An 11,753-nucleotide genomic window follows, 5' to 3' on the forward strand; every position below is an offset into this window, starting at 1 on the left:
ATTACTTTCCAAATCCAAAGTCCCAAAATTCACATTCCTCCAAACAAAAGCATGGTCTAGCCTATCACAGCAATACCCCACTCCTGGTACCAACTTCTGCCTTAGTTAGGGTTTCATTGCTGTGAAGAGACACCATCACCAAGGTAACTCTGATAAAGGACAACATTACCTGGGGCTGGCTTACGCCAGCATGCAGAGCATCATGGGAGGAAGAAGACAGAGACTTGCAGACCACATCACACCCACAGACCTGCCTTCCAGTGCAATGCACAGGAGCGCCATAGACAACCACTTTTCTCCATGCCATGCAGTGCAGATGGAGGATGTTACACAGGGACCTGCCAGTCATGTGGCCAGCCTGCAGCAGGAGCCACCACAGTGTGTGAGTGTGTGGTGGTCAGAAGGAAGAGAAAGAGAAGTGGAACAGCCTGAGCATTATGAAGGAAGATGGAACTGGAGACTCAGGATGAAGAGGTATAGCTGTCGTGAGTGGCCAGTTCTGACACCTGGAGCCATGGTGAGCTCCCAGCCCAAGCTGTCGCTGAGGGCCATGTCTGGGTCCATGACTACACAGTGGAAGGGGTCAGTGTTAGTGTTGTGGCTCATATGACCTCTAGAGAACATGGGGACATCTCTTGGTCTGGAAGCTGCTGGGGAGCACATGAATGTCCAGAACTGGCTCTGCCCCTCAAGGGCTGCAGTGCTCTCAGAACTGGCCAGCCACATTTCTCACTAGAAACAGTACTTGGGAGAGTGGGCCCTGAGCCTCACCCAGGCAGCGCAGTGGAGCTAGCCCTGCTGGTGAGACTGTAGGTGAGCCAAACCCAAGGATATGAGTGTGGGAGAACTAGCAAAGGTGGCATGGGTGCAGAGCTGACAGTGGCAGGGATGCTGGTAAGCCAGCTCAAGGGTGACAGTGCTGGAGAGCTGGCCCTGCCACTGGGCTGCTATGAGGTGGTGTGGATGTGAGGGAGATGTTCCCTCCTACCCGCTCCCACACCTGCAGTACTCGAGAAAGCTAGTCCTAAGGATGAGAGAGCAGGAGATCTGACCTTGCCTTATGTTGATGGTGGCATTGCCTCACCTAGTCAGAGCAGCGCTGGAGAGCTCTTAGAAGAAGAGCAGACCATGAGAAGACATTAGAAGGCTACCATCTACAAATCAAGAATTCCCTCACTGAGACTGACAGTGATGGCAACCACACCTCAGATTCCCCAGCCCTCAGAACCGCCCTGCAGGTGGCATTGTGTCATGGTGGCCAGGCAACCTAGGCAAACCTGTCAGGATGGAAAGTGTGTTGAGTATCAACACTAGCCTGTCTCCCACTCTCTGGGCCCACACCGTCCATACCTGAGCTAGACTCTGGCCATGCTCTAACCGTTCTGTCCTGGCTCAGCTTCTGCCTACTGCTCAACTTGAATCCTCCAACTGACTGGAGGTCTTCCCTTTTCCACTGTCCAAAACCCTTCAAAGTGTGCCTGTAGCATCTGACCCAGAAAGTCCCAAACTCACCACAGGAGCTTCCCAGAGTTCCTACAATCCCCTCCCTCCATCTCTTTTCTTTTCTTGCTCACCCATTCTCTACATACCACTACCCTTCTTTCCTCTTCCCTCCCCTCCCATCCCCTCCCCTCCCCTCCCCTCCCTTTCCCTTCCTTTGCAGGCTGTGTTTGCTCTGAAGACACTTTCTTTGACCTTGGCACACACTATGAGATAGGCACCAGACATGCTCCACCAAGTGGACTCAACAAAACTGCACTCTCCTGCTGGTCCAGTCAACTTTCTCAGAGCCTACAACTCCAAATACTGCTGAGCCCTTTCCTCCTACAAGAGCCCTCTCTGATCAGGACCATTTGCCTGAGTCCAGTAAAGCCTAAAACTTGGGAAAGACATTCCCTCCCCTACCCCTTGTCATCTCTAAGATGAACAGGAAATCTAGGCAGCTCTTCCTCAGCTCTTCCCTTGAAGATTCCCTTGTACCGACTGTCTTAGCTAGGGTTATACGGCTGTGAAGAGATATGATGACCAGGGTAACTCTTATAAAGGAAAACATTTAATTGGGGGCCGGCTTATGGTTTCAGAGGCTTAGCTTATCATCATTGTGATGGGAAACACAGCAGGGTGTGATCTGAAGGTAGCCAGGAGGAGACTGGATTTGTTTCACACTGGGTGTAGCTTGAGCATGTTAGACCTCAAAACCCGTCCTCCACAGTGACACACTTCCTCTATCAAAGCACACCTCCTAACAGTGCCACTCCCCATAGGCCAAGCAGGTAAACTCATGAATCTCTGGGGGCCAAACCTATTCGCACCACCACACCAACCATGGGGGCCAAGTTTTGTGACAAAAAGGAGGGAAAGGTGAAGAAGAGTCAGGAGGGGAAGGCCACAGTCATCCAGGCAGGGAAATCAGAGAACAGTTCAAATTGGTGAGCCTTGGAAGTTCCCACTGACGCCCTGAGATTGCAGACAGAGATGGAGAAGAGGCCCCAGAAGGCTAGGCATATTCTTCTGGGCAGAAAGACCAAAGGAAACAGAGCTTGAGTTCTCCGTAGCCTCTACTGTATGGCTGTATCTCCAGGAAAAGCCTGTACCTCTTAATCACATTCCTAGAATGCCTTCCCCTCAAAGCCAGGGGACAGCCACGGCTTAAGCTTTTAACCCCTGCACAATAGGCCCGCTTGTCAGGAGCGATGCCTGCCTGCTCCCAAGATCTGCACGGGTCACCACTGAGAACAGAGATGCTCAACCCCACCTGGTGACAGGACTCTGGATCTGTCTCTCAACTTTGGAGTCCAAATCCCCTGGAGCTCCCGTCTCCCATGTGTCCTTATGGTTTTGGTTTTCTTGTTGTTGTTTTGATATCATTTCAAACGTACAGAAAGGTTGTGCACGACTGGATCACATCCACATCCCCTTCGTCCAGGCCTCTCACATGCATGCTACACCGGCCTGCAGATCTCCATGCTCCTCTAGGCTTGTGGGCCCGTTTGAAGAAGAACTTGGGTAATTGGGACCTCTCAGACAAGTGGGGAGTCCTGGTCTAGGTGGTCTCAGCCAACCTCCATGAATCCTTGGGTCCATCCTGCCTCTCTATTAGTGGCTCCTGGCTCTGAGAAGCTACAGCCGCAACAATGCTGGCGGGAAGACCATACACATTAAGCCCTGCTCTGGGAACTGGAGTTGTCCCCTGGCCGCCTGCAGAAGTTGCTGCCCAAAGCCAGCTATAAATAACCTGGAGGCAGCCGACTGTGGGGTGGTGTCACTGCTACCCTGGGGGAGGAGGGTGAAGAATGATCTGGTGCCCAGGGTTTTACCTTGGCTGGTAGGTCGGGCTGGGTAGGACAGGCCTGGGGGAGGGGCCCGGACGGACCTCCGTTGGAAGCAGCCACTTCTGGTCCCCATCCCCAGCGAGCAGCAGGATCTGGTGTCCCATGGAGACCCCAAGCTCGCTTCCCAGTGCACAGCTTCTCCTCTGCCTCGTTTCTCTGCTCCCACTGCTCCAGGTAAGTGGCTGAGTGGGTTTGCTAGGGGCATCCAAACGGGAGCTCCCAGCTCTAGGACAGAGGGAAGGAGGGGAGTCTCAGGACTTGGCGGCTGAGTAGCACTGGGGATCTATGTCTCTGAGAATGAGACAAGAGTCTCATACCTAGAAGGGACAGGAAAAGAAGCAAGGAGGCTAACATCCTAAGAGAGGAAGTCCTGTAAGGATGAGCATGAGGCTCTGAGGTGACACAATCCTGCGCAGAGCCTGTCCTTCATGGGTATCAATATTCTAACAATTCTCTAGACATTCTCTGCTGTTAAGTCTCCCCTCCCCCCACAACTCCTTCCACCACAGCTCTCTTCGCCACCCTTTCTAAGAGATCACGAGAGAGTTCCCCTCACCCACCATGGTCTATCCCCACCTCTACTAAACCCCAGTATCAAATAAGCCATGAGCAGAGACAACCAGGGGAAAGCCTGCCTCTACTGGTCCTCACCCAGAAGCAATCTATCTGAAGAGTTGGTATGGAGGATGGCAGGGAGGAGGGGGGGGGGATCTGAGGAAGAGGGTGGCCCCCAAAAGGAGTTATGGAAGTAATTAACTACCAACTGTCTTTTCATTTTACATGTGGGGAAACTGAGGCCCAGAGAGTAAGGTTACCTTCCTAAGAAAACACTTCTCATAAAAAACAAACAAACAAACAAACAAAACTACATTGAAATCATCCCAAGAGACAGAGCCCTGGAGTAACCTCAGGGATAGCATCTTAAACCTCAGTATCCCCTAGATGTGCCAGGACTCACATTAGACAGTCATTCCAGACATGCAGTGAACGTCTGCTATCTGAGGCATGATGGTTTTTGCCAGCTTGGACAGGCTCCTCAAACTTAACCAGCCTCAGGAAAAGAAAGATATTCCCTCAACAGGATCATCTAGAAGAAGAGCTGAGACGACACATGCCATGCCTTGAGGCACGGTGCTTGTGTGGAGAAAACTCTAGTTGTGGGTGCCAGGTGTGAGGACACGGGGACCCTGTTCTCCCTAAGGCCCGGCTAGGTCCAGGAGGTGGGTACCAGACTGAGGTATGGGCCATAAGACTCAACATCCTTCAGGACCGGCCCAGGGTCATCCTTACCTTCTCGAAGGTCCCCAGCTTGAGACAGAAATTAGTACCTTACCCAAAGTCACCTCAACGCATCAGCAACTGGAGAGTAAATACCTTGGTCTTTCTGACCCCCAAGCCCAACCTTCCTCTCCCTGAGCTTCTTGGTAATAGGATTGATTTCTGGGTGCTTGGCCAACTATTCTGAGATTTCATCCCCCAGGGAAATGAGAAGTCGAGAGCCAGGCAGCAGTGTGGAGGAAAAGCAGCGGGAGCATGGTAGCTACCATCCTCTCATTTATCCAAAGGGGACTTAACACACAGAATAAGGACACAGCTGTGCAAGCCCCCCGCCCCCTGGGTGGCAGCCTTGGATTCCCAGCCAGAAAGGGCCCTGGCAGGAAGAATAGCAAAGAAACAGCATGTGTTTATAACCTTTGTAAATTGGGTCTGCAGAAAGAGATAAAAAGGTGTGAGAGACCCCAGCAGGAAGTGAAGGATTCTGGTGGGAGGAGGCAGATCAGCAGGGTGTGTATGAAAGAAGGGCTGGGGGGAGGCAGGCCATGGGGGCCAGGCCTAGAAGCCTTGCCTCTGGAGGAGATTTGCACCCTGAGCACATGGGGAGACCTCTAAACTGGAGGGGGTCTGGGGCTGGTTTTCAGGAGGGAGGTCAGGAGACTATTCCTTCTCCAGCCCACTCCTCCAGAGCCTGGAGTGTGTAACTAGTCTTTGAACTAGGACTTCGAGGGCCTCTGGAGGCCTCGGAGAAACAGTGCACCCTGGATGCCAGGTCTTGTGCTGTTTTCCCAGACTAGTGGTCCAGACAGCACATTAGATGACATGTCCCTAGATCCCTAGCTTTTTAAGTAAATCTTCCATTTTGGATTTCAAATGTTGACCTTATGGCTGTCCCCTTCACTTCAACCAGTGCAATCCATGTAAATATTCCAAATTCTGGGAAAACTCCCAAATCTGCAACACTTGACGTCCTGCAAACAATCATGTCGAATGAAACACTCTGCCTGCCTTTCCTCTAGTCAGCTGCACCTCTGGGAAGGCTTCAGGAGCTCAGTCTGTCCCAGCCAGTTCCAGCCCCTCTCCTTGGGATGAAAAAGCTTTCTCTTGAGGTCTCAGGACAACCTCCTCCAGCCCCTTGCTGATTTTCATCCAGAGAAGGCCCAGCAAAGAGAGGAGACGTGGAAAAGTCTGGCTGTCTTCAAACAGCTGTAGAAAACTGGACTTTACATAATCCACTCCATCCTCTCCCAAAATTGAGTTCCTGGCCTTTAATACCACCCTTCTGCATACCCCCCCACACATATACACTACCCCTTGCCAAGAACGCAGTATACCCAGAGCCATTTCCCAGAAGCTCTGTCATCTAATGCCTTTCTACAAAAAAGTTAACTTCATTCAGAGTGTTTTCTAACCTAATCAGCTAATTTAGTCTCTTTGGCTTTGCCATTTTGCCAGTGTTTAAGTATTTTTTTCTGAAGCAATTTGTCTGCGGGACGCTGCCCACTGAGTTCCGCGGAACTCGGATGTCCTGGATTTGCTGTTTTAGAATGACGGCATGGCTCAGCAGCCTCCTCATTTACTTCATGTGGTTGGAACCAGTTTGTTTAGGATGACTATTCAGAATTCTAACTTCTGCAGATGGCATCTGAGATCTACAGAGTCCAGAGGATGGCATGACTTCATCCTGACTTCGTTTGGTTTTCTGTGCATCTGGCCTGGGCAGAGCATGTTGGGAGGGCTCTAGGAAGGTGCCACATGATTCCCTGCTTGAAGCTTCAAGACAACACAGGAAACCCAGACCTTAGAACCCCCAATCTCCATCCAGGAGGGGAGGAGAGGTCAGGGTTCATGGCCACTGCTCTGGTGAAGAGCAAGGCCCTCTAAAAAAGCAGTTACCTTAACAAAACCTTGATTTTAATGTCAGGCTAATTTTAAGACATTCAGACAGTTGCTGTCTGTCAGAGGGTGACCACCACTAGGCTGAGTGAACAGTAGATGAGTTGGCTAATACAGAGAATGCTTTTAGACCAAGTGACCTATGCTAGGGTCTCCTGCTGGCCAGCTCCCTCTCCACAGAGGCAGGGAACTCTTCACTCCAACCACCACTTCTAGGCTGCGGCCCAGATGGGAAAGACAGGTAAGAAAAAATAAAAAATAACCTCACCAGCTCTCAGAGAAAAGAGCAGAGTGAGGAGGCCAGAGATATCCCCTCCCAGGGCTTCCCGAGGTAGCTTTGGGACTTGAAAGGAGACATCAAGGCATGTTAGGAAGAAGGGCTCACCAAAGAGCCCACTGGAGCAGAGTTGCAGGAGTAAGAAGCCTACCAGAGGCCTCTGATGTCTTGGGGTCCTCAGGTGAGGTACCACATCCTGTAAGTTATATTTGAGCATTGAGAGTCTCCCATTAAGGTTACTTGCCCCCATGCTCTAGAAAGCAGCAGCCTGTCCAGTCCAGTAGTCATCCTCAGGAGGAATAGCTCCGTTACTGTCCCCACCCCTGAATCCCAACGGGATCCAGACTGGCTTCTCTTATGGTCCCCTTTCCATTCTCCTCCCACATCTCCTCTTTCTCTTCTTCTTCATCCTACCCCTCTTCCTCCTCACTTCTCTGTCATTTGTCCCCTATCCTGTCTTCTCCCCTGATTCTTATTCTCTCCTCCCCTCCCCAGCCCTCCCCTACCCCCCCATCCTCCTCCCTCCTTTTCTTTTCTTCTTCTCTTCCCTGACCACCTCCCTGAGCAAGGTAAATGGACACACTGAATGGGGCAGATAGTTGGAGGAGCTCTCCCTCCCTGGTTCCTTTCCTGACCTTGGACAGCAGAAAGAAGAGGCAGGGAGGGGCTGGTTCCTGGTCCAGCCTAAGACTCAAGATCCATAAATCTGCCAGGCTTAGGCAGAGGCCTAAATTTAGAGGGAACTTGTCACCAGACCCAAGAGGAGGAGTAGGTCCAGCCAGACCCCCTGGCTCCTGTGAGGTGGCACCTATGTGCCTGATTGACCCCTAGGGCACAAGCTCTGTTTGGATAGGGCCCAGGGAGAGGAAGAACAGCTGGAGCCTTGGCTCTGGCCTCCCGTCTCCTTCCCTGCCAGGGCTTCTTCTGCCTTCTTCAATAAGGGAACATTCTAGGGGCCAGAGACAGGAAATGGGCTCCACCCTGGCTAACCTCTTAGGGAACACCAAAGCAAAGATAATCTGAGGAACAGTGAAAGTTCAGAGCTGGAGTTCCAAGAACTGTGTGGGGTGACAGTGACCTTACCTAACCAGGGTATCAGAGCTCCTCAACCATCCATCCATCCATCCATCTATCCATCCATTCATTTATCCACCCATCCACCTATCCATCCATCCATCTGTCCATCCATTCATCCATCTATCTATCCATCCATCCAATCACTCAGTCAGCAAACATTTGTTGAGCACTTGCTATGTCCCAAGCCGTGGTCAGGAACTCTGGACACATATGTGTACCCTGACCTGCAGTGGGACTCCTGTGGTAGGGGTGAGGATGAGGACAGTTGTCTGTCCCAGGCTATCCAAGGGTAGTGTAGAAGCCAAAGCTGGCCAGTCAGAAGATAGGGTAATAGCCAAAGAAAACAAAGGCTATTTTCTGCACTTTACACAGGTCTCTAGTTCCCTGGAGTCCATCTGGACTTCCGCAGTTCCACACTGCCTCTATGGAAGTGGAATGTAGCCCTCAGTGAGGGCTTAGCTGGGCCTCTCGGGGAACAGTTGCATATACCCAGGCTCTCAAGGCTTCAGCTTGTGGGGAACCCAGACCCCATGACCCTTCTTGGAGTCCAGTATAGATGAGAAGAGCTTAAGACCTCAAGGGAATATCCGGTCCAGACACCAGTTGATGTGGAAGAAGGGAGAGAGGACACAGCTGAAGGAAGGTGCTGAGTGAGACTAGGTGGGGTAGGGTGAGGTCCCTGGCTTCACAGCCAAACTACAAGTCTCTCAGTGTGTCATGGAGACTGCATTCCACAGGCAAGACAGACTATTAGCACAGAGGTTACTAAGGCAATCTGTCTTAGTCAGTGCTGTGTTGCTGTGAAGACACCAACAACCAAGGCAACTCTTATAAAAGAAAGCATTTCTTTGGAGGCTTGCTTACAGTTTCAGAGGGTTAGTCCATTATCATCATGGCAGGGAGCATGGCGCTGGAGCTGTAGCTGAGAGCTCCATCCTGACGCTCAGGCTGAAAACTGGCCTAGCATGGGCTTTTGAAACCTCACCCCCAGTGACACAAGGGACACATATTTGAATCATGTCAAAGGGACACACTTCTTTCAACAAAGACACATATTTGAATCATATCAAAGGGTCCCACTCCTAAGGGTTCAAATGCATGAGCCTATGGAGGGCCACTCTCATTCACACCACCACACAGTCCCCACCCATTTCTACCCGGGAACACGTCTGAAAGTTCCATGCTCCTCACCATGACTCCGGGAGCTCCGAGACAAGAGCTACCTCATTAGAAAGACAGGATACATCTGCCACTCTGAAGATAGCAAGGGTTTCAGGAACTCCATGTCAGTGGACCAGGGACCAAGCCCAGAGACTCCATTCTATATTCCAACATCACAATGTAAATTTCCCATTGCCTTGCTTGGACCTCTGACCTGCTGGCTGCACCTGCCTCCTGTGACCCAGATCTCTGTGAGGTCTCCCCACCATCCACTCTGCTCTTATGTGCCTGGCGAGAGGCTTCTGAGTGTCACCCTTGGGCTGGTGTCCTACTGGCCTCTATAGATCTGACCTTCACGTGCTTATCTCGGACCAGCCTTTTATGTGTAACAAGACCTGTCAGTCATCCGCACAGCTCATCAGGTTCTCTGGGCTGGAATCTTGCCCTGGGCTCTTACCTGCTGTGTGGCCTTGGCTCCCGTGAAGTGGGGTTATTCACAGCTCTCTCAGAAGCTGTGGCAGAGAGTAAATGAGCTGTCTTCTGGTCTCAGTTTAGAGTTGTGCTCAGCACACAGCAAGCATCACACAAGAAAGAGTCTATCTCCCACTGCCTCCCACCCTCTCAATAGCCCCTCCCCCCAACCAGGTTCTGCTAACCTGTGTCCTCCTCTCACCAGCATCCTCCCATCCCCCAACAATGTCCCCAAACCAAGTTATGCTGGCTGCCTTGAGCCTTTGTTCATTTGCTTCCTGGGGTCGTTCCTCTTCTTACTTTTCTCCCTGATATGTCCTTACTCATCTCCCTCTTTGAATTTGGCTCTCAGTTCATGCTTCCCAGAGCCTTAAATGCCTTGACAAGACAGGACAGCTATTCATTATGCACCACTAAAGGCTGAGCCTGGAGGGCATGTCTGCAGAAGCTCAATGTCCACTGAGGAGATGAGAGGACTGGCCTCGGAGAGGTTCGGTAGCTTTGCCAAGGCCACGATCGGTGTACAGAAACAATGTCCTCTTGAAGGCTGAATACAGAGCTGTCTGAATCTCCACTCATACTGCTCACAATGCTGCCCTTTCCCTACCTACTCACCGTCTCAACGGACACCAGGGGTTCGGTGCAAAATAGGTACCCAAAGGGTATGCCGTGTGCTTGAACTGAATCCGTTGTAATCAGGTAGAGCCTGGTTGAGTTGGTGGGTGGGTGGAGTAAAAGGAAGTTCTTAGCTATGCCAACTTCTGGGTCTCATGGAAAGAGGGGTTTGGAGAAACAGAGACAGAGGCAGGGTACAGGAAGATTCCAAAGCCCACTCTGACCAGCTCTTCTTGGCCGAGATAGAGCGATGCTCCCCGGTACTGTGCACAGTGCTACTGTGCCCATCCCTGGCAATGGGCTTTGCTCAGCTAGAGCTGGTAAAGCCTGGGCCCAGGCATCTGAGACAAGGTGATATGGGCTTCCACATCACCTGAGTCCTGAGAACATTGCCCTCCTCCATGGCAAGCAAGTCACCAAGGTCAAGGAGGAGACATCTGGGCTCACAAATATTGTGGTGGGGTCTCTGAGAAGTGTAGACAGCATCTGAGGTGCACAATCTGGCTAACCATGGTGCAAGCCTCTGGACTTCCACTGTCTGTGTGATCTGGGGTTCTCTGCAAGCCTGCCCCTCCAGGAAGGACTTGCTAGCTGACCATCTCTCTCTCTCTCTCTCTCTCTCTCTCTCTCTCTCTCTCTCTCTCTCTCACACACACACACACACACACACACACACACACACACACACACACTGCAATAGGATGACAGAGGGGCCTGCACCCCTCCCTCGCCCACTCTGCTGCTTTCCCACTCATCTCCCTTTAAGACTTGGCTCTAAGTCCTGGGGTCCCTTAGCCTTGACCGCCTTTGAAGAGAGCACATGTATTCATCATGCAGTATTGAAGGCTGAACCTAGAGGGGGATGCAGAGGTTATGTCTTCAAGAGCCCAGTGTCCATGAAGACAAGTGATGACTAAGCAGCAGAAGGTCTGTCCTGAAAGCTTCCCTAGCCACTTGGCGTGCAGTCCTTCTACTGAGCAAGTAGGGTCTCCGGGACATCTAGGAGGCTGGTGTAAAAGAGCTCCCAGCAGTGTCCAGAGCCTGTGCCCAGAACCCCGGGCTCCTTACATCCTGGAAGCATAAAGCAAGAGCATAAAGCATCCTGACAGCTCAGGATGCCCCTTAGAGTGTGTGTGTTTGTGCGTGCACATGCATACACAAACGTCCCTGAGCACCCAAGGCTGCCAGCAGAAGTTCCAGTAAGCAACGTGGGCACAAGCTCAATACCTGAGTGATAGGATTATTAATCAGCAGCTCCAAGCCAGCATGGGGGAAGACCAAGTGTTCAGCCTCCAGATCCAGCCTAGAAAATAGACTAAATGTGATGTTTGAGGGCTTCAGCCTGTGGGGAACATCCTGGGGCAAATGGTCCCAGCTGTCCAGGAAAGAAATCCTGACAAGCAAGAGAAAGACAGCTGCCTGCTAAGGGAACAGTGCCTTCTGCAGCCTTGGAATCCAAAGTGACAGGGCTGAGAGGAACCCAAAAGCACACAAGCAAGCACGCGTGCATGCACGAATGTGCGTGTACACTCACACACACACACACATGCAAACACACGCACATACACGTGCACACTCATGCATGCAAGCACATGCATACACACACACGCACACACACACACACGAGTGCACACACATGCACACATACA

The 11,753-nt window shown here is 51.6% G+C and overlaps 1 protein-coding gene across 2 annotated transcripts in view; it reads left to right on the forward strand.

Moving 5' to 3' along the window:
• The first annotated feature begins 3,264 nt into the window (after positions 1-3,264).
• The window catches only part of Crhr2 (corticotropin releasing hormone receptor 2), a 44,067-nt gene continuing 35,578 nt past the window's right edge, over positions 3,265-11,753 (forward strand). For both annotated transcript variants that reach the window (XM_028758352.1, XM_028758353.1), the window contains exon 1: positions 3,265-3,506. In XM_028758352.1, coding sequence (XP_028614185.1) covers positions 3,435-3,506 — 72 coding nt within the window. In that variant the 5' untranslated portion in view covers positions 3,265-3,434. The remainder of the gene's footprint in view (positions 3,507-11,753) is intronic.

The sequence above is a fragment of the Grammomys surdaster genome, unplaced genomic scaffold, assembly GCF_004785775.1.
Source record: "Grammomys surdaster isolate TR1022 unplaced genomic scaffold, NIH_TR_1.0 126197, whole genome shotgun sequence".
In the NCBI taxonomy this organism is placed as follows: Eukaryota; Metazoa; Chordata; class Mammalia; order Rodentia; family Muridae; genus Grammomys; species Grammomys surdaster.